Raw genomic sequence first — 22,224 nt, forward strand, 5'->3', positions numbered from 1 at the left:
AAATTCTAACGATCACACCACCAGTGAGGTTTTAGTCATTTCCACTAATCATAGTAATAGACTTGATACCCAACACTCACTAGATTCCCTAAAGAATGCTAAATTGAAAGAAATTTATATGAAATATAAGAATAAATTGAATACAAATTTTAAACTAAAGATGGAAAAAATTTACACAAAAAATAATACCCCTATTCCCCCTGAATCATTAAGGTCCACAATAAATTTGGAACCAATAATTCCCCAAAACCAACCCCCACTTGAAAGTGCCTTAAGTAATTCCAACTCCAAATCTTTAACGGACCTCCTAGATGGTCCTGTTACAAATGACACCGGACTGGATTGGTCCTTACTCACTACACATAGTGTAGACAACACACAGGGAACCTCAAATCACCCATAACCTGACTCTTTGATCTCCACTTTGGAACCCACTGAGTCCACTAAACCCATTGAGCCAACGACGATATTGATCAACCATTCTAATACTCCCCTGATTGAGATTGATCCAACTCTTAAATCTCCCAGAGGAAATGGACCTGATAATACTAGTGGATCCCCCATAACACTTTCAGCAACTAATGATAGATCAAATATGAATGATCAAATAAGCATTAATAACACTGCAAATAAGGACAGGAATACCAAAATCACTCATTTTTTTCAAGTGGCCCCAGGCAGACACCCGAAAAGAAAAAGGGAAAGCAAGGCTGTAAAGGGAGTGGGAAAACGTCTAAATCAAGTAAACCCCACAAGATCACCAAAGGAGACAAAAAAGACCCATCAGAACTAATTAAAACTTGTGGGATTTTTAACCTCTCAAAACATGTATTATCCACAGATGAGATTAAGTTATTGAGTCGGGGCTTGTCCTTTTGCCCAGACTCAGATTTGAAAACCTTTCCACTATACCTAGATCTCAATGAATATTTTCGTAAACTCACCATACGTAGACATTTCCTTATACAAGAAAGGAACAATCAAAGTTCTAACCAACCCCCTGGGAAGTCCAAGACCAATCCCCCTGGCCCTGTTAATGATGAATTTTTACATGTCCCGGTTAAAACTGGGACGAATAATTTTTATCCATTACACCATAAAGGGCCACACCTCGAAACCTTCCAACAATTAATCCTAAAAGATGTTCGGACTTTGATACCCAATAACGTAAAAAGGAACGATAATTTAAGTAAGGAAGAACGTAAGGCTATAAAATCCCTACAAAACAATCAAGAATTGATCATAAAAAATGCGACAAAGGAGGGGGGGTAGTCCTCATGGATAAAATATGGTACATAAAAGAAGGGAACCGGCTATTGAACGATCCTCTATATTATGAGAAATTAGATACTGACCCCTCTTTTATTACCTTTTTGGAATACAAAAAGTTAATTAAACTGGCTCACGGAAAAAATATTTTAAACACAAGAGAGCTAAAATTCCTCGACATCGTGAGGTATAAAACCCCTTATTTTTATTTTTTGCCCAAAATACATAAACATCCCACAGACCCCCCCGGCCGTCCCATTATATCTGGCAGAGAATCTATAACTTGCAATTTATCCCATTACGTGGATCTATTTTTACAAAAATATGTTCTTGAGCTACCCTCTTACCTAAAAGACTCATCCCAAGTTATTAAGGAGTTGAAAAATCTAGCACCAATTAAGAATTGTCTCATCATAACAATGGACGTCTCATCGCTTTACAGTAACATTAGACATTCCCTAGGGTTAGCGGCTGTAAAACAATACCTAGATAATGACCCCCTAATGCACAATGAGCAAAAAACCTTTTTGTTGACAGCAATTGAATTTATTCTAACAAATAATATTTTTACCTTTGAGACCGTCCTTTTTAGGCAGAAGAGGGGCTGCGCGATGGGTACGAGATTTGCCCCCAGTTACGCTAATCTGTTTATGGGGACTTTTTAGTTGGCCCATGCCGCGCAGGCCCCTCTGGCATTGGGTCGGTTGGTTTATTATCGGCGCTTCATAGACGACCTGTTCCTAATTTGGAGAGGGTCCCTAACTGAAGTTAATCAATTCCTTTCCCAGCTCAATGAAAACTCCTGGGGTCTCACCTTCACTGCAGCAGTCTCTCCTAGTGCCCTGCAGTTTTTGGACCTGATGGTGAGGTTGGACGTAGATGGGGGGGTGTCCACCTCAACCCACTTTAAACAAGTGGACGTCAATAGTTACTTGAGGTTTGACAGTGGACACCTCCCTAGTTGGATAACAAATATCCCATACGGGCAATACTGGAGGGTCAGAAAGAACTGCACTGATGATTGTGTTTTCCTCCAGGAGTCAAATCTTTTGCGGAAGAGATTTAAACAGAAAGGCTACCCAGTAAGACTCTTGGGGGATGCTTTCAATAAGACTAAACATCTTACACAAGATCTTTGTATTAGTAGAATGGAGGCAAAGAAACACACAGCCGCAATGAGTGGAAGTGATAATCCGGACCCTCGAAAATGGAGCCTAATTACCACCTTCTGTAAATCTCGAAACCAAATTTATAAACTCCTAGAAAAATACTGGTTTATCTTAAAGGGGGATCCGTTATTCCAAGACCAGATTCCACCCAAGCCCTCCATCATTTACCGGAGGAATATTAATTTGAAAAATCTGGTAGCACCTAGTAATCCCAATCTCAAAGCCATATCGGTAAAAACCACCACCAGCTCTAATAATAATGGAAATTTTCGGTGTAATACACTGAGGTGCAAATGCTGTACAACCATTAAGGATAAAAGCACTTGGTTTATATCCCGGACTACTAATGCTCTTTTTCCTATTCAGTTTCACCTAGATTGTCAGAGCACCTACGTAATTTATTTACTTGAGTGCACGTGCGGCCTGCAATATGTGGGCCGTACAGTACAAACAATGCACGCCGGGCTCAACAAACATAGGTCAAACATCAAAAACGGTTTTCAACAGCATAGTCTTTCCCGACATTTTTTCACCACACATCATAAAGACCCCAAACAAATGAGACTGTCAATCATTGACCATATAGAAAATTCAGGATCCGACCGGTTTGAAAAACTTATCAAACGGGAAAGTTATTGGATTTTCAAACTGGGGACCTTACACCCTGAGGGGCTCAATTTAACAATTGAAAACGTAGCTAAATTAAATTAGGAACTGATTTTTCACTAAGGGAGCACCAGCACCTATCGTGCTGGCCGGTGGGTCTGGTTGCTTCAGCCAGATTAGTGAACAGTGTAATACATCACCAGAGAACAAAATTTTTAAATTTTACTCTTATTAATTCTACCCCGGATTGACCCCTATATGGATAGAATATGTGTATGTATATGTATATATATATATATATATGTATATGTATATGTAATGTGTTTATATATGAGTTTTATCATTACATGTTTATATGAATTACTTTTTACTCCCGTTTTTATATTCCCCTGTTTTTACAATTCATGATATGTTCACATTTAATAAGCGACTGCATGTTCATATTAATATTGTGTATTTTTATTAGATAAGTATAATTTATAAAGCTTTTAAATGTTTTCACATCGCAATTGATATATTGGAGGGGTGGGATACATCAAGGGTTAACATCTTGCTGGACTGCTGTTGGCCAATGATGTTACGCCTGCCCCTTTAAATAACACTCCCCATCCTTCATTTAGTTATCCACCTGACGAAGATATTGGACTATATCGAAACGTGTTGTGGTTTATGAGAATTAATAAAAGACATTGAACTTTTACTTCCCCGTGGCCTCCATAGCGCTCCATCAGACCGTGTTTCTTTCATTCTTAATATTCTATATTAGACAACGCAATACATAACAGAACTCAAACGTCACATCAGTCCATCTGATATTTAACTCTAATAACCCAGCTTGAGCTATACTGATTCCAATCAATATAACAGTGCATAACCTGTCATGCCTCAGTTTTGAGACTTGATCCAGTGACCTCTTGTTGCGTGGTCAGTTCCTTTCCCTGGGGAGCCACATCCTGGTCGGTCTCTGTCCAGCTGCAAATGATTTTCCTATCTTTGTTTTTCTTCTCTTGGTTTGTGGTTAGTCAGGTATTTCTCACTTTTCTATTTTGCCTCTGTCCTATCACATCCTGGGTGGGGCTATTCATACTCAACTTGCACCTGCCTTTTTTGATGACTATTATTCTTGGTAGATGTTTTCTAAGAAGATCCAGCCCTGCAACTAAGGGATTTTGTCTGCTAGACAGAGCAGTTGTGTCACTTTTGTGTTTTCTTTGTTACCTTTCAAACATCTTTCCTCCCTCTTCAATTAAGTCGGTAGGCTGTTTTCTTGCTTAAATTTAGTATACTCCTTTTCCCCCCTTGTTCACATGTTTTAAAGTTCTACACCTTGGGTCCTCGTCCACCTTTGCACACTTTCCCTTTCTTAGTTAGTAATGAATAGCAGCCGCCCCTCTGGTTCCTCAGGAGGAACGAGTACCTGCTCGATGGCCATTCAGGGAGCCAGGTCTAAGTCAGTGGTTTTAGTTGTGCGGCTAGGGGGTCTTTTAATCTGTATAGGAGCCAGTAGTGTGGCTGCTGTGTTGTAGGCTTTATGTCTCCATTTATTCGTGTTTGAGTTAGGTATAAAATAAATGCTGTACATAGAATAGAACATTATAAGGATTTACATTGAGTGTCCATCTTTTTAAGTAAAAAATGTCAAACCTCTGAGACTAATTACCACAATTAACAAAGATAAAACAAAGGGAACAACCTGGGCCTGACATTCTCTGACACACAGTGGGCTGCTGAAGACTTTCCAGCTGTCAATGTGTTTAGAGCCCTAGAGCAAAAGATGTGAACCGTTCCATGCAAAAAGCATTTTAGATCATGGTAAAAAATCTAATGTGTTTGCTGGACAGACACTCCACATTTTCGTCTTGCAAGTTTATATGCTAAAGAATTTGTATATGTACATCATACAAGACGTGAAGCAGGATCAAACCATTTAGTGGAGAATTCAGATGTTTCAACTCCACTTTACTTAGGTCTCATACATGTATTTGGCTAGTATTTTTCCTCATTGTTTGTGCGTCAAAACCAGGGATGTTACAGAGAAAATCTATAATTGACAAATTGTAATCATTTTTCTGTTTTGGAGATTCTCCTGCTTTTGGCATACAAATACTAATAAAAAATTCAGACGTGTGAATAAAGCCTAACCCTGTCCTGAATAAGGATCTAGTTTTCAAATTTTTCTAGGAAAAAAACCCTCCACAAATCTTTTATCATTTTAAAGACAAAAATCACTGAGCATCCAACAATTTTTATGGCTAAAGTAAAAGTCAAAAGAAACAATAAGGGTATGTGCGCACAGTACATTTTTGGGTTCCAAATTGCATGACTTTGCTTCCCCGGCAAAGTCTATGCGTTTTCATTTTTGTTGTCCGCAACCAACTTTTTTTTTTTTAGCTGCATTTTTGAGCTGAAAAAAACAAATGGTCATGTCAATTCTTTTCTGCGTTTTACTGCGTTTTCTAACCATGCAATGCATTGGAAAAACGCAGCAAAACACAGAGATCAAAAACGCCACAAAATGCAGCCAAAAACGCACCAAAACATTGTAAAAACGCATGTGGTTTTACCGCTGTGTTTTTACCGCGGGTGCGTTTTTGTGCGTTTTTAGAGGCAAAAAATGCACAAATACGCAGCGTCTAAAAAAAGCAAACGTGCGCACATAGCCTTAAAAATATTTGTAAAACACGTTAATGGCTTGGATACAAGAATATACAAATTAGTGCACTGTAGAATCACTAAGTTACCAAAACATTCTGATATCTCTTAGTTTTATTGACGATGCTTTCCAAAAATCCCCCGAATTATATGAACTGTCTGAAAAAATGAGGTACAGTTGGCAATCTACTCTGCATCGCATTGGACAGATTAAATAGATATTCCTATTGAAGCTTTAGACTGGATACTTATACCACAAAGCAGAAGTCTTGGCACGGCATTTCCACAGAAGAAATGTTTATGTCTACACCCGCCAAAGGCTTTAGTTAACCTTTTCAATGTCAATAATGAATAACAGTTCCTCCAGCTAAAGTACAGCCAACAGTGCAAGCAGTGAGAAAAAGGGAATATATAATTTGAAGTGCTTTCTAATTCACGTTGGAAATTAACTAAAATCTAGACCCTTCTACAGATCAAGTGGTTCCTAAAATCTCTGCCAATACAACATATCTGGATGACTGAGATTAGCATATTTTAGATTATATATTGTACAATTATTCCCTGCTGTATAATTCGATTTATTCGCTGCTGTACAATTGATATTGAAAACCTTTATTTTCTGACAGGGTATTCTAATTTTAAAATATTTATGGCACAACCACGGGATTATAAATGTCTAACAGTTACGGGTCTCTCCTTTGGGACCGGCACCAATTTTAACCCATTGTGAATCAGGCCTGATTTGGCCTTTATTTTTAACCTTTTATTTTTTTTTTTATTGCCACATTCCAAGAGCCAAAACTTTTAAATGTTCTTCATTAACATAGCTGTATGAGGGCTTCTTTTATGTGGATGACTTCTATTTTTCAGTGGCATCATTTGAGGTACATACAACTGAATCCCTAACTTTAACGTTTTATGGTAAGAAATAAAATAGAACAGCAGTATTGCTGTTTTTTTTCCAAAATTTCAAATATTATGCTTTTTATTTGTTGCACAAATAAAATCTTAACTCAATTTGATCGGTCAGCACGATGACGGCAATATGACATTTATATACATTGCCGGGAAAAGGTTTTAGGCAGGTGTGGAAAAAAAATGCTGTCTAAAGGGTGCTTTACACGCTGCAAAATCGCTACCGATATATCGTCGGGGTCACGTCGTTAGTGACGCACATCCAGCACCGGTAGCGACATCGCAGCACGTGACACCAAGGAGCGACGATCAACGATCACAAAATCGTTCAAAAACGGTGATCGTTGACACGTTGCTCCTTTCTTTAATATCATTGCTGCTTCCACAGGTACGATGTTGTTCGTCGTTCCTGCGGCATTACACATCGCTATGTGTGACACCGCAGGAACAACGAACATCTCCTTACCTGCATCCACCGGCAATGAGGAAGGAAGGAGGTGAGCGGCATGTTCCGGCCGCTCATCTCCGCCCCTCCTCTGCGATTGGGCGGCCGCTTAGTGACGCCGAAGTGACGTCGCTATGACGCCGAACGCACCTCCTTCTTGAGGGAGGGATTGTTCGGTGTATCCAGCGACGTCGCTGAGAAGGTATGTGCGTGTGACGCTGTTGTTCGCTACGGCAGCGATCACCACATATCGCTGGAACGACGGGGGCGGCTGCTATCGCGCACGACATCGCTAGCAATGTCACAACGTGTAAAGCACCCTTAAGACTATGTTCAAACGTTGGATTTTTGCTGTGTTTTTTTTCTACAGCCCAAACATGCTCTCTTGGGAGTAATAAAGCTGCTTCCAAAAAGCACATTTTGGTGAGTTTTTTTGCTGTGTTTTTTTTTCCGCTGCATTTTTGCTGTGTCATTTGTGTATAGTACATGTTTAATAAAGTTAGTTTTATTCACCAGAAAATCAGCAAAAATGCTGAAAGAATTGACATGCTCCTTCTTAAACAAACAAAAAAAAAAAGCAGTTTTCCATATCAGTCAGTTAAAAAGCAATCGTGTGCATGAGATGTCTGAAATCTCATAGCTTTTGATGGTATTAAAAAAAAGCAGCTTTTAAATTGCATAAAACTCATGAAAAACGCAGCAAAAACTCAACGTGTGAGCACAGCCTAAAACTTTTCACAGTACTATAGTTTTATTTCTGTTTTATACAATAAGTAAAATTTATTTTTACAATTTTCCTTCAACTGAGATTTTTTGAGTGATAAGGCATTGCTTGTGTTGGTCTCATTTCGAGCACATAAGACCTTTGATCACTCTTTCTGAAAGACAATAAGATAATAAATTTTAGTTTTTTTATATTTTACTTTTATTTGTTGGTTTTTTTTGGAAAAAAATTCTGTTGGTCGCCACTTTGTGACATCTATAACTTTCATATTTCCGTAGACAGACTTGTACAAGAGATTATTTTTTGGGGTATATTTGACTTTCAATTCAATTTTGTATGGGAAGATTACCAAAAGGCTAAAATTCTGTATATATTATATATGAATATATACATACACACAACCTGTATATTTTTCCTCCCCCCTGCGCTCCTCCTTACACCGTATCTCAGCTCAGTGATAGCAGTGCACCGATATTTCTTTACACAGTCTTTCTTTCTGGAATGGGGGCATACTACCATTTTTATCTGTTGCTGCTTCACATGGTATTTGGTTGGGCCCCTACCTTTCTCCTAATTTTCAACTAAATCACATGACTATGTATAAAAAGAGCATGTTAGAAAGGCAGAGTTTCTCAGATGGAAATATGGTCAGAGGCTCACCAATCTGTGCACTGCCTCTAAAATTGGGGTACACTTTCAGAAAAATGTTCCACTAAAACTTTGAATATCCCACCATATGCACTACATAAGGTCATAAAAACATTCAGAGATTCTGGAGAAATCTATATACATAAGACCAAAGCTCAATATTGGATGCTTGTGATCTACGGGCACTCAGGCAGGACTACATTAAAAATAGGCATGATTTTGTTTGGTCACGCAAATCACTGCGAAGGCTCAGAAACACTTCCAGCAATCATTATCTGTGAACACAGTTTGCAGTGCAATCCACAAATGTAAGTTAAAGGAAACCAGACTTGTAATTTTTTTATAATCTCCGAAGCATGCACGTCCTAGATTGTAAAGGGGTTAAAGCTCTGTCATTCAAAGAATAAGCCATTTATCAACACAATCTAGAATCTCTGCTGTTGTATCCGGGCCAAAGCCCACTTAAAATGGATTGAGGCAAAATGCAAAACTGTTCTGTGGTCAGATGAATCAAATTTTGAATTTTTTTTTTGGAAACCATGGTCCTTTCTGCAAACTCAAGAGGAAAGGGACCATGAAGCATGTTATCAGTGCTCAGTTCAAAAGCCTGCATCACTGATGGTATGGCAAGGCATTAGTGCATATGGAATGGGCCACTGTCGTGTGATGTTCTGCGTTGCACTCGCTGGATGTCATATCGTGGTGTCGGACTCTGTTCACACTGCAGAGCCTGACAAACTGCCTGGGTTTCTTTAGTTGCGCAGCCTGTCATGGGAGTCAGCTGGTTCTGGCTTCACTGCTCATCAGTACAGCGAGAGTTATTTCTTCTGGCCTGCTCAGTTGTTGGGAGCTCAGGCTGCTGATCACCAATCTCTAGCCTTTATAAACTTCTGGATTCTGGGGCCGAGTGCCGGATATAGCTCTTTTGCTTAATGGTTCCTGTTGCTATCTAGTTGCATGGTGATCATCAGTTTGCGGTTCAGCAAGGTGTGAGAGTCCTCCAGTTGTGTATTTATTTCCTATCGCTTTTGCGTTACTCCCCAGTTCACATATTGTCCCTCCTTTGTGTTTGACTGCAGTGTGCATGAGTTTTCATTTAGTCTTGTCTGTAACTATTTGGGGGGTGTTGGCTACTGGGTTTATGGCCCACTCCCTGGGTGGGGGGAAGGGGGACTAGTATCAGGGCTTGGACAGGAGAAAGGGACACATTGTAGGCTCGAGATAAGGGACAGCACAGGGGCCCCAGTTTTAGGGTTAGCCTAAGAGCCCCTGTTCCATCCGTACACCTCTTTGACAGCCGCTTGTACATCTTGAAAGATAATAGCAATGCTGATCATTATATAGAAGTTTTAGAACATATGCTCCCATCCAGACGACATCTATTCAAGGAAAGGCCTTGTATATTGTATATTTCAGCAAGACTATGAAAAACAACATCTTGCATCTAGCAAAACAGCATAGCTTTGCTGAAGAAGAGTTTGGGTGATGAACAAGCCCCCTGCCGTCTAGCCATTTCATCAATACAAAACATTTGGTGTATTAAAAAAGAAAAAAAATCTGAGAAGACCCAGAACTGTTGAGCAGCCAGACTCCTACATCAAACCAAATGATAACAGGACAACATTTCTTTCCCAAACTACAGAATTTGGTCATCCCACTGCCCAGATGGTTACACACTTTTGTAAACAGAAGAGAGGATGCTACACAATGGTAGACATGGCCATATCCCAACTGAGATGTGTTACTGCTGTCAATTTCTAAATGAGTTATTTTTTTTAAAATAGAAAATGTTTAACAAACCACTTCTGATCTGTGTTTAATATTCTCTTGGGAGTCAAATCAATACATTGTTATTTTCTTAACATTCTACACACTGTCCTACCTTTTTTTAGATACGTTGTAAAGTTATATTGAGTTTAGGAGACAAATTCAACCTTTTATTACAGACTTCCACTAGCAATGATGGTTTTCAAAGAACATCTCGGTTTTGATTCTGGAAAAACTCAATGGGCTCCAAAAATGATATCTTTGTGGAGCACACTATAGCCTATTGTCTGTGGAAACCAAATTGAAAGAATATGTTGTCTCCTCCAAATGTTAGATGTTAGGAATTGGTCAGCCACAGAACCAAAATACACAGACGGTCGGATGCGCATGTTAAAGTTTCTCTGGGGGCAAACTGTTGGTGCTCCTTTTATTATTATAACAGTAGCCAGTAGAAAATAATCAATAAGATCTTGAAAAGGCAATGAACATAAACTGATCAAAATAAATAAATAAAAAATAAAATACATATTCTGTATAATATATATTGGATAATTAATATCATACAGAAATTAAGTGTTTGATTATGAACGTCAAAAAGTGTCACTGAAATATTATTTTGGATATATTCTTTTGGGTTGGTTTTCCAAAGTCAAGTCTACTTGCATAATGCTGTGGTTAATTGTTCCAGATGACTGAATTTAGAGCGAAGGTTATGATATCAAATAGAAGAAGTGAGTAAATCTAAGTAACAGTCTGAGTTAGATATGTTTATAGCCAGTAAAGTAGTATATCAAATGAATTTTTTTATATAACTGTGCTGTAAGATCAACTATGTTCACATATTGATTTCTCTCACAGTCTGCTTGGTGAGCCCCAGACATTTTCTTGGTCTTTTTAATGGAGCACCAGTTGAAAAGGTTTGCAAAGCCTTGGTTTAGAGAATATAGACTTAATGGTTGAGAATGCAGTGATCACAAGAAGTTGAAAACATGTACAACTGAATGCCTATTGATATGGAACACAAACGAGCCACCCTGCTTTTTGAAGGATGGAGTCCCATTTTGTCTCCTTATTGACATGCTCACCATATTACAGATGTAAACGAAATTGTTGGAACACTTCTGTTAAATTAAGAAAATGCCACAATGGTCACTGAAATAACATGAAACTGACAAAAGTAATTTTAATTTAAAGAACCACTCCAGAGTTTTTCTTATTGAATAACTGGAGTGGTGCTTTAAATTTAAGACCCCTCCCCCCTGACTAATACTCACCTGCTGCTGTCCTCATCTGTTTCCAATGTTGCTCTGGTCGGTCTTCTGTGATTTGTGACTTCCTGACAAGCTCTAGTGTTTTATTGAGCGCGACAGAGGTAAAAAAAAAAAATCAATACAACAATACGGGAGCCTCATTCTGGCGCAAAGAGACCTTGTGACTTAACTTCTGACTTCCAGTCAGTCAAAAGTTAGGGGCACAAGATGACACCGCGGACCTGGAGAGGCACCGAAAAAAGATGAAGCTGCCAGAAGGTAAGTATACGACAGGGGACACCATCTAAAAAGACACATATGCATGTTTTTCTCACTTTCTGACATGAAATCAGAATAAACCTCTCCTGTTTTTGGTCAATTAGGAACCAAAATTATTTATATTTGACAAATACCAGAATAATGAGAGAGAAAATGTTTTAAGGCACTTTTATAACTTTCTGCAAAGTCAAACGTTTACATACATTTTATTAGTATTGGTACCATTGCCCTTAAACTGTATGACTTGGGTCAAACATTTTGGCTATCCCTCCAAAAGCTTCTCACAACAGTTGGTAGGAATTTAGGTCTAGTCCTCCTGACAATAGTGATGTAAGTGAACCATGTTTGTAAGTCACCTTGCTCGCACCGGCCTTTTCAGCTTTGAACATAAATTTTCAATAGGAATGAGATCAGGGTTTGTGATGGCCACCCCAAAACACTGACTTTGTTATCCTTAACCACTTTGTAACCAGTTTGGCAGTATGCTTTGGGTCATTGTCCATTTGGAAGACCCATTTCCGCCCATGCTTTAAGTTCCTGGCTGATGTCTTGAGATGTTGCTTTAGTTTTGCCACATAATCTGCTTTCCTCTTGATGCAATCTATTTTGTGAAGTGCACCAGTCCCTCCTGCAGCAAAACAACCCCACAACATGATGCTGCCACTCCTGTGTTTCATAGTTGGCATGGTGTTCTTTGGCTTCAAAGCTTCTCACTTTTTCCTTCAAACGTAATGATGGTCATTATGGCCAAAAAGTTCAATTTTAGTTTTGTCAGACCACAGGACATGTCTCCAAAAATAAGGTCTTTGTTCATGTGTGCATTTGCAAACATTAATATGGCTATTCTATGTTTCTTTTGGAGTAATAGCTGCTTCTTGTCAGAGTGGCCTATCAGCCCATGTTGATACAGTACTTGTTTCACTGTGGATAATGACACACTCTTGCCAGCTCCCATCAGCATCTTCACAAGGTCTTTTGCTTTTGTTCTTGGGTTGATATGCACATGTCTGACCAAAGTACGTTCATCTCGGATACACAGAACCAGTCTACTTCCTGAGCAGTATGATGGCTGGACATTCCCATCTTGTTTGTACTTGCATATAATTGCTTGTTGAGATGAAAGAGGCATCTTCAGGTATCTGGAAATTGCACCCAAGGATGAACTAGACTTGTGGAAGTCCACAATTGTCTTGTGAGATCTTGGCTGATTTCTTTTGACTTTCCATTGATGCTACACAAAGAAGCAGCGTGTTTCAGGTGTGCATTAAAATACCGTATTTTCGTGTTATAAGACGCACCGGATTATAAGACGCACTCTAAATATAGAGAAATAAAAAAAAACAAAAAAACATGGGATCAGTTTTATAATCCGGTGGTGTCTTACCAGAGGGGGGCAGTAGCGGTGGTGAAAGGAGGCAGGGGTAGTGCTGGAGTAGGCGATGCTGTGGGTGGTGCAGAGGGGGGCCCAGATACTCACTGCGGGCTGTGGTGCTTCTCTGTCCTGGAGCTGCGGGCTCTGCTCTTTGGTGAGGCACCAGGCTCTGCTCCATCCTGGGGCACCGGACTCTGGCCTCCATTTCTTTGAAGCCCCAGCGCAGAGTCGGCACCTGCGCTAATGAGAGCTTGAGCTGAGATCTCCATCTGCGCATCCGCCAACTGTGGACGCCATTGTTTGAAGTACTCACCGCCACCGGTAGCACAGATGCCCACCGCCGCCGCAGGCTGCACAGAGCCCTGAAGCCACAGGCTGCACAGAGCCCCGCAACACCCGCAGCACAGCATTGCCCCTACCTCCTGTGAACCCTCACCACCACCACCCAGTAAGCTACATTTGAATTTTAAGATGTACCCATCGTTTTCCTCCCAATGTTTTAGGAGGAAAAGTGCGTCTTATAATCCAAAAAATATGGTACATCCACAGGTGTGTCTCTAATTAACTCAGATATTGCCAATAAACCTAACAAAAGCTTCCAAAGACATGACATCATTATATGGGCTGTCCCATATTGTTTAAAGGTATAGTACTCTAAAGGCCGCTTTACACACGACGATATCGCTAGCGATCTAGTTAGCGATGTGACACGCCCAGATCGTTGCTACGATTTTTCGACATCGCTCAGTCGATTTGTAGCGGTCACACGTACCCATCTCACAAACGACGCAACATCATTCAGCGATATTATTGTTTGACCAAGGCGGTCGTGGGGACACCATCACACAGCAATCCTCCCAACGATTCCAGCAACGACAGAGGTGTATAATTGTCCATTTTATACACCCTGGCATGACACCAATCAGAGCGGAGGAGTGGAGCATTGCTCGTAACGACACGCCCGCGTCGCTGATGACGGACGCACTAACAATGTTGTTCGTCATTGGCAAAGTGTCAAATGTAGCAATATGTCTGCTGCGTTCAAAATGACGAACAATATTTTGAAACTGAAGTACGTGCCAACGATCAACGATTTTCGCTATTTTTAAGATCGTTCGGAGTTGCTTGTAGGCGTCACACGCAACGACGTTGCTAACGACGACGGAAGTGCGTCACGAAAACCGTGACCCTGACGACATATCATCAGATAAATCGTAGCGTGAAACGGGGCCTTTTGTGTATGTAAACTTTGTAAACTAAGGCTTTGCAGAAAGTAATGAAAATGGCTTAAAACATTCTTTCTCTTGTTATTCTGGCATTTAGCAAACAAACAATTGTGGTAATCATAAGTGACCTAAAACGAGAAAGGTTTATTCCAATTTCATGTCAGATAGTGAGAGAAAAAAAATGTGTGTCTTTTTAGATATTGGTTTCAACTGTACTTACATTTAAAGTACCACTCAAGTGCTGAAAAAAAAATTCTGGAGTGTGCATTAATTTTACTGAAAACAAAGGAATGAAAATAACCTGGACAAAAGTGATAATAACCTTCACTTATATGGCACAACCTTTTGAGGAAGTCACTGCAAAAAAATGATTTCTGTAGCTCTCAAAAAGACTTCTGCACCTGTCCACAGGTATTTTAGCCCACTCCTTGTGAGGAAACTGCTCTAGCTGTCTCAGGGGTGAAGAATACCTTTTTCAGACTACATGTTCAGCTCCTTCCACAGATGATTAATAGGATTTACTGTAGATTAGGGTTTACAATAGGCCACTTCAAAATAGTTCAATACTTAGACATTCTTGGATGTTTTTAGATGTGTGTTTTGGGTCAAAATCGTGTTTCAGGTCTCATGACCTGCAACTCCGACTACGCTTCCAACACTGGGTAGCACATTTTGCCCCAGAATATCTTGATAGTCTTGAAATTTTAATGTACCCTGCACAGATTCAAAACACTCTGTGCTAGATTCATCAAAGCAGCCCCAAAAGATAACCAAGCAGTCTCCATGATCCCCAGTAGATACAATGCTGTTTTCTTTGTATGTTTCATTTTTGCATTTGTGAACAAAGAGCTGATAATACTTGCCAAAAAGCTTCAGTTTTATCTCACCTGTCCAAAGGACATTCTTCCAGAAGATTTGTGGCTTGTTAATATGCATTTTGGCAAATTGCAGTCTCGCTTTCTTATGATTAGCTTTCAACAGTGTCTTCCTCCATGGCCATCTTCCATGAAATCCTTTTTAGCCAAGACAGTGACGGATAGTGCGATCTGCCACTTATGTTCCTTGAACTTAAAGTTCACCTCTAATCTCTGGGGAAGTTGTTCTTGGCTTTTTGGTTACCATTTGTATTATCTGTCTGTTCAATTTAACCACATGTAGGGAGGTTGGTTACGATCCCTTACAGACCTTAAATGTCTATATAAAATATTATGTGCAACTGTAGTAACAGGAACATCAAACTGTTTGGATGGGGTCTTATAGTCTTTTCCTTTAGCTTGTCTGTCTAGCATTTTTTTTTGTTCTAATCTCCTGAGACAACTCTATTCATAGTTTTCTATGGTCTATGCTAAGTGTGGTACACTGCATAATACCAAACAGCACAGTGACTACTTTTCACCATATAAATAGATCGATTGACTGATAAGCTTATAGACACTTGGTATGCTAATTACATGACACTCTTTAGTTTAATATGTCCTCATGATTAAATTGTTTCCAAAGTTTTATAGTGGTACCATCATTTTTATCCAGGCCATTTTCATTGTTTGTTAGGGTTTTTTTTTTTTTTTAACTTTCTTTCTGTTGAACCACAATTAAAAAGCAAAGTCTGATTTATTCAGTAAATTTAAATTTAAAATAACTTTATTCAATTTCACATTATTTTGTTGACCATTGTGAGTTTTTTCTAATTTAACGAAAAGGTACTAACAATTTTGTTCACAGGTGTACATTCCCAATGGAGAAAAGTGAAATAATTTGCAGGACTTTATTCACGTTCGTAGTTGGCTGCTAGACACAAGCACTTTGCCTAGCAGTGCCTACTACCAAACATCACCTCTTCAGATTAGAAGAGGCACTGGATATTTTGACAGGTAGGAGACTGTTATGGAATACTGGACTATTATGGAATACGGATATATTGGCTGGACCGGGTCCTACAAATTTATTTGCCAATCTGTAAATGTAAACAGTTGACACAAGTTTTCAGTTTAGGATATACTGAAAAGAGTAAGAAAGTGCACAAGATAGGTTAATATACCTCTTTAAAAAAAAAAAGTCATTGCTGCCTCGTGGCTAGGATAACTTCCAGATAAAATTCACCAGTAGGAAAAAAAACACTTTGCTGTGCGGCTAAATAAATAGTTATTTTTCTTCTATCTAATCCATTGTCTAGCTGTCACTCCATACATTCCTCTGAAAAAGCCACTCCATGGCTCCACCTGACAGTATGATCAACACCTTACCGACTTTTCATTTTTTTTTTTTGTTTTCATCTCCACACTCCGGTTCTATTCCTACATTCCACACCCATTCAGTCTATATTGTTCCCCAATACTCTTTTCTTCTTTCAATATATTTGTCTTCCCCTAATCAATGACACCCTTTCATTTTACAAGTATTTCTCCATTCTTATTATCATGCCAATGTTTTTCCAACATATATCTGTCTCTCTCTCCTCTCTCCTTTTTGAATGTGTATTCTAACTCCTGAATGGGTGTGTTTAAATACCATTGTGTGCCCATTTTTGGTTTTAAAATGACTTTGTGTGTCACTTTGTAATTATCTTTTTTTTATTTTTACTTAAAAAAAGACGCCTGCTTGGCATTAAAGGGAACCTGTCAGGTCCAATATGCATCCAGAACCACGAGCAGTTCTAGGTACATATTGCTAATCCCTGCCTGGTATCATAGATAAAGAGATCTTTAGAAAAAGTATTTCTAAAGATCTTATATCATATGCTAATGAGCGAGGGCACTAGCCCCCTAGGTGTTAGCTTCCCCTGGCTAGTCAGCTCCATTAGCATGTAAGTACGCCCCTGTGGGTGTGCTAACATGGTAATGAATGTGCAGCATCAGAGTATGATCTCACTCACCTCTCCGCTGTCATTGCCGTCTGACATTGGATTTCGGCTCAGTGCGGATATCCCTGGAGATTTGGTCATTTGCACTATGAAGCCGGGTGTACGGTTTCTGGCTTCAAACCGAAATCCAGTGTCGGACAGCAATGGCGGCACAGAGGTGAGTGAGATCATGTGACATTGCACATTCATTAGCATGTTAGCACGACCACAGAGGCGTACTAACATGCTAATGGAGCTGACTAGCCAGGGGAAACTAGTGCCCTTGCTCATTAGCATACGATAAAAGATCTTTAGAAATACTTTTTCTAAAGATCTCTTTATCTATATTAGTGTATACAGGGACGGTTAGGCAGGGATTAGCAATATGCACCCAGAACTGCTTGTGGTTCTGGGTGCATATTGAACCTGACAGGTTCCCTTTAAAACGCATAATAAATTAAAAAAAAAAAATCTGTTTTCTACAGCAACAAGAACTGTTCGGCTATGTTCACATGTGGCATCTTTTGTGCATCTTTTGCTGCATCTTTGGTGCGTTTTTTGAGGTGACAAAGATGCACCTAAATGCATGCATTTCCTTCTCAAAGTCTATGAGATTTCAATTTTTGTTGTCCACATTGGGGAACTTTTGTTGGCTGCGTTTTTCAAGATGCAGCATGTCAATTCTTTTTGCATTTTTACTGCATTTTTGAGCCCTCCAGTCAATAGATTTGACTTGAAAAATGCATTGAGCAAAACGCGGTAAAAACACATCAAAAATGTGGTAAAAACGCATTGCGTTTTTGTTGCATTTTTGATGCACTCAAAATGCACTGGCAAAAAAATGCCACGTGTGAACATAGCCTTAATCCAGCTGCACATCTTATCTTTGAAGTGTTTATTTTCGAAGTGTTTATTTTCCTAGTGGTTAAATTTTGAGTTTAGAAATAATCCTTACTTTCTGTTTAGGAATTTTTTTTCTAACACTTCACTCCAAATGTTCAAAATATCCAGTAGATAAAGCTTGTAACAAAGTCTGTGGAATTGTTATTCCCAAATGCTCATCTTCTTGAGGAAAAACTACTACCACTTGCACATAAATACAATTTTTGCTTTTTCCTTTTTCTTCCGTTATGGCATTTTTTGTTTGCACTCCTTAACAAGCTCCCAAGTGTCCATTAAGAGTCTAAATTCACTGTACTTTTACCAATACTATCCTGGAGAGGTGTATAATAAGCTAAAATATAATGGAGCAGTATTTTTGGGTGGTACATTTTAAAAGAAAGTGTATCTAGCGGTCTTAGCCTTTTCCAAAGTCACACAAACAAGTATAAAAGTATCCAAGAAATAAATCTATAATTTTGGAGGCTTTATGCTAAACACAGATTCAATGATAAGATATTACGTGCACTTTCAACCTCCTAAGAAAGAAAAAACATCATTGAAATAGAGTTGTTCATCTCATTAGCGCTTTTAGGCTAGATTCACGAGCTTCACATTGTACAGTTGTACAGACGATGATTTATTGATTTATCTAGACTCCAGTTGAACAGCCTGACACAGGTCTATGAGGCGGAGTTAGGTGAGGCCCATTGCTTATTCATAAACGATGGTCTGTACATTGACTGTGAACTTTGGATGTGTGAAGCCGGCCTAATCAATGAGCAATCATGTTTATTAATCTTCATTTAAAGCCCATAAAGACATCCTAAAGGGATTTTTTTCCTTATAGCAGTGGGGAGCTCTTAACAAGCAGTACAGTGTATATAATAAGTCAATACACGTCTGTTAAAATGAATGTCAGGTTTGTGCAATGTAAAAAAAAAAAAAAAAATCAGAAATCTTTTTGGGTGGAAAAAGAAAATAATGTGGTTGCATAAATATACACACCCTTAGGTTTTGCTCACAATTGCGCATGAAAAAAATAAAAATCGGTCTGATTCTCACCCAGAAGAGTTGGACGAGTGTCATGGGTATTCCATTCAGTATGTCATGCGAGTGCTATGTGAGTGTGTTTTCTCACCTAGCATCCATGTGCCATCCATATTCAATGTGTTATTTTTCTCAGCAACTATTCAACAGTCATTTACAGGACCATTTACAGTGTTCTATGTTATAGAATGGTAGTGTATCAGTAAAAATTGGACGGCATATGGGTGGTCCATGTGACATCCGTTTTTTTCTTGCATACATTGACTTGCATTTGAGAGTCTCGGCCGTTTCACGCAACCATATGCAGCATGCTGCAAATTTTTCCTCAAACCTAATACAGCTTAAGAATAAAATCACAGATCACGGTTTCATTGAATACCATTGGTGTAAACAGTTTTTTTTAGTGGATTCCACTCATATTTATATGCAAGTGTGAGTGAACCCGTAAACTTACACTTTGTTGAAGTACACTTCAAATTTGTAACAGCATTCAGTCTTTTGGGTAGTGGTCTATTAGCATGGCACAGCTAGAATTGGCAATGTTTGCCCACTCTTCCTTACAGCAAAGCTCCAAATCTGTCAGATTATGAGGGCATGTCCTACGTACAGCGCCCTCCTCAAGTCAGTCCACAGATCTTCAACTGTATTCAGGTTTGAGCCATTCTAAAACTTTCATTTTCTTCTGACAAAGCCATTTTTAGAGGCTTTGCTAAAAGGTGAATGTCCTCTTCAATTCCATTTTCAGCCTTTTTAGAAGAGGCCTGAAACAGTTTTGATGCAAAATCGACTGAGATTTGGAACATTTCATAATTTCCTCCATCTTAACTAATGCCCCAGTTCCAAATGCAACCAGCCCCAAAGCATAATGCTGATTGCACTATGCGTGACGGTGGGTATGGTGTAATTTCGCGAATGTACAGCTTTGATTGTGCGTTAAACATACCTTCTCGAATTATAGCCAAAAAGTTACAACATGGTCAGGACAACAGGACAATATCAGAACTGACCTTCACAGTGCACGACCAGCAACCATAAATAAAGGCAGACCAGACCCAAGTATGGTGCTTAATTAGCATTGCCTGTTGAAAAGGGTGAGGCAGCTGAATGTGTAGGCCTCTTGGCTGCTTCCAGAACCAATTTTATTCTGGTATTGTCATCAAACTTTGAGGGCTGGTCAGTTCTAGGTAATGTCAAATCTAGGCCACTTCTTCACAGTTTTCTATGGTAAATCTAATGCCTTGGACATTGTGTGAACAATTCTCCAAACTGATAACTTTCAACAATGAAATCCCTTTGCTGTGTTATCAACTGTTTATAAACCATGACGGTTGATGTAAAATACAACTAAGGAAATGTCAGGGTGGAACATCGTACTAGAACAGCTAAACCTTTTATAGGGTTAATCAGAATCACGTTAAATGATGCTAGCTGTGTTCTGACTATTATTTAATATGAGTTTAATTGTGATTGGATATTAGTGAACCCAACCACATTTTCAATTAGAAAAGAGAGTGTTCTACGTATGCAAATACATTATTTTAGTTTTTCCACTCAAAATGAATTAAGTTGGTTTCTCAATGTATTTGTAGACATTATGGGTTACATTAAAAGTGGAAAAGGTTTAAAAATTGGTTTTCTTGGGGAAGATTTTCCATATTCACTGTATCTCTGATGGATTTGGTTGTCTATGTATGATGCTTCACCATGGAAAGCGTGGAAAGTGCTTGACTTGCTATGGCTTGCCCTGTGTAAATGGGTGTTTAGATCTTGGGGATGAAACGGTTTTGTCCAATTTCCATATTTAAGTCGATTCATGTTGCCCAAACAATGGGTAGGGTGAAACAGAACCTGCTACATAATTTAAGAGAGGTATGTTTTTCTCTGAAATGCTCCAAAGGTACAAAGAAAACATAGTTTGAAAAGCTGGCTGGAAACAAGTCTGATGCCGCCCTAAGATGACTTTTCTCTGCACCGCTTTAGTTGATTAAAAGGTGTCTCCCGATGTAGACACATGGGAGAGACATGTCATCAACTAGAGCTGTGCAGGGCTTTACAAACTATAATTATGACTGACAGGTTTTCTTTTAATGAGGCAATCTGAAAATATACAGAAAAAAAAAAAAGTCTTTTTTCTTGAAATAGCTCCAATCTTGTCCATAGGCTGTGTATGGAATTGCGTATTAATACCATTCAGTTGAACGGTGCTGAGCTGTATCATGGGCAGGTCTAGGGCATAGTCCTTGAAATTGTTAGCAGATGCCGTTGATGCTGAAATTCGCCAATCCTTATTAGTTCAACAATGCGAGAAAAGGTCAACAGCACAAAATAAAAGGTCTTTCCTTTTTTTTCTACCCTACATTAATGATTAAAACTGCCCTAAAGTCAAATATTTTGTGAAGTAATGTTAAATGCACTGTTATCTAATTATACATGGGTTCTGATTCCAGCAAGACCTGTCCTTAACAGCACTGTTATAATAGGAGGGAAAAAAAACAAACACTGAAGAAATACGTCAGGGAAATATAATGTATGAAGAACTTTTAAAAAGATGAAACCGGCTTAGTTTCGAATCTGGTTATTTTTCTAGATATGCTCATAAGGCGGGTGGGAGGGCTGGCCTTTAAACATAGCTAAAACCACACTTGATTGCAGCTTAGATGAATGCACTCGGGGCTTTAATACTGTGCTCAGTTCTGAAGTATTCTGAAATTCTAGTAATTGAAGAGAACAGAGATACTTCACAAAGTGCTGAAGCAAAAACAATGACACAGGTCCTGACATGAACCGGAGAAAGACAAGAGCACAGTAATAATATGATAACCTTGTTCGGCTCATGCCACATTAGTTTTGTTCATCCCTCAGATTTTGTACAATTTTAAAATGACTAAGGGATCCTGCCCTCGGACTCCTGCTGCCTGAATCACCAAGATCATGGATCATACACTGGCTTGTGTTATCGTCACCCTATAAGTTTTACACTGAAATGCAGTGGCATTGGAGAAAAACATACCTTGTAAAGCCAACTGGGAACTGTGCATCTTGGATAATCGGTCTGAGAAAGGTCCTCAGTGATTTCTCCCTACCCTGATCCAATAGACTGACCAGATGTGGCCGCGGACTTTATTCGGTCTTGT

The 22,224-nt window shown here is 39.1% G+C and overlaps 2 protein-coding genes across 2 annotated transcripts in view; one reads left to right on the forward strand and one right to left on the reverse strand.

Moving 5' to 3' along the window:
• The window catches only part of COMMD10 (COMM domain containing 10), a 430,106-nt gene that overhangs the window by 70,589 nt on the left and 337,293 nt on the right, over window positions 1–22,224 (reverse strand). The window lies entirely within an intron of this gene.
• Window positions 17,181–22,224, forward strand: part of LOC142303475 (uncharacterized) — a 198,715-nt gene continuing 193,671 nt past the window's right edge. The window contains exon 1 of the mRNA XM_075344854.1: window positions 17,181–17,339. Coding sequence (XP_075200969.1) covers window positions 17,181–17,339 — 159 coding nt within the window. The remainder of the gene's footprint in view (window positions 17,340–22,224) is intronic.

The sequence above is a fragment of the Anomaloglossus baeobatrachus genome, chromosome 1, assembly GCF_048569485.1.
Source record: "Anomaloglossus baeobatrachus isolate aAnoBae1 chromosome 1, aAnoBae1.hap1, whole genome shotgun sequence".
NCBI lineage: Eukaryota > Metazoa > Chordata > Amphibia > Anura > Aromobatidae > Anomaloglossus > Anomaloglossus baeobatrachus.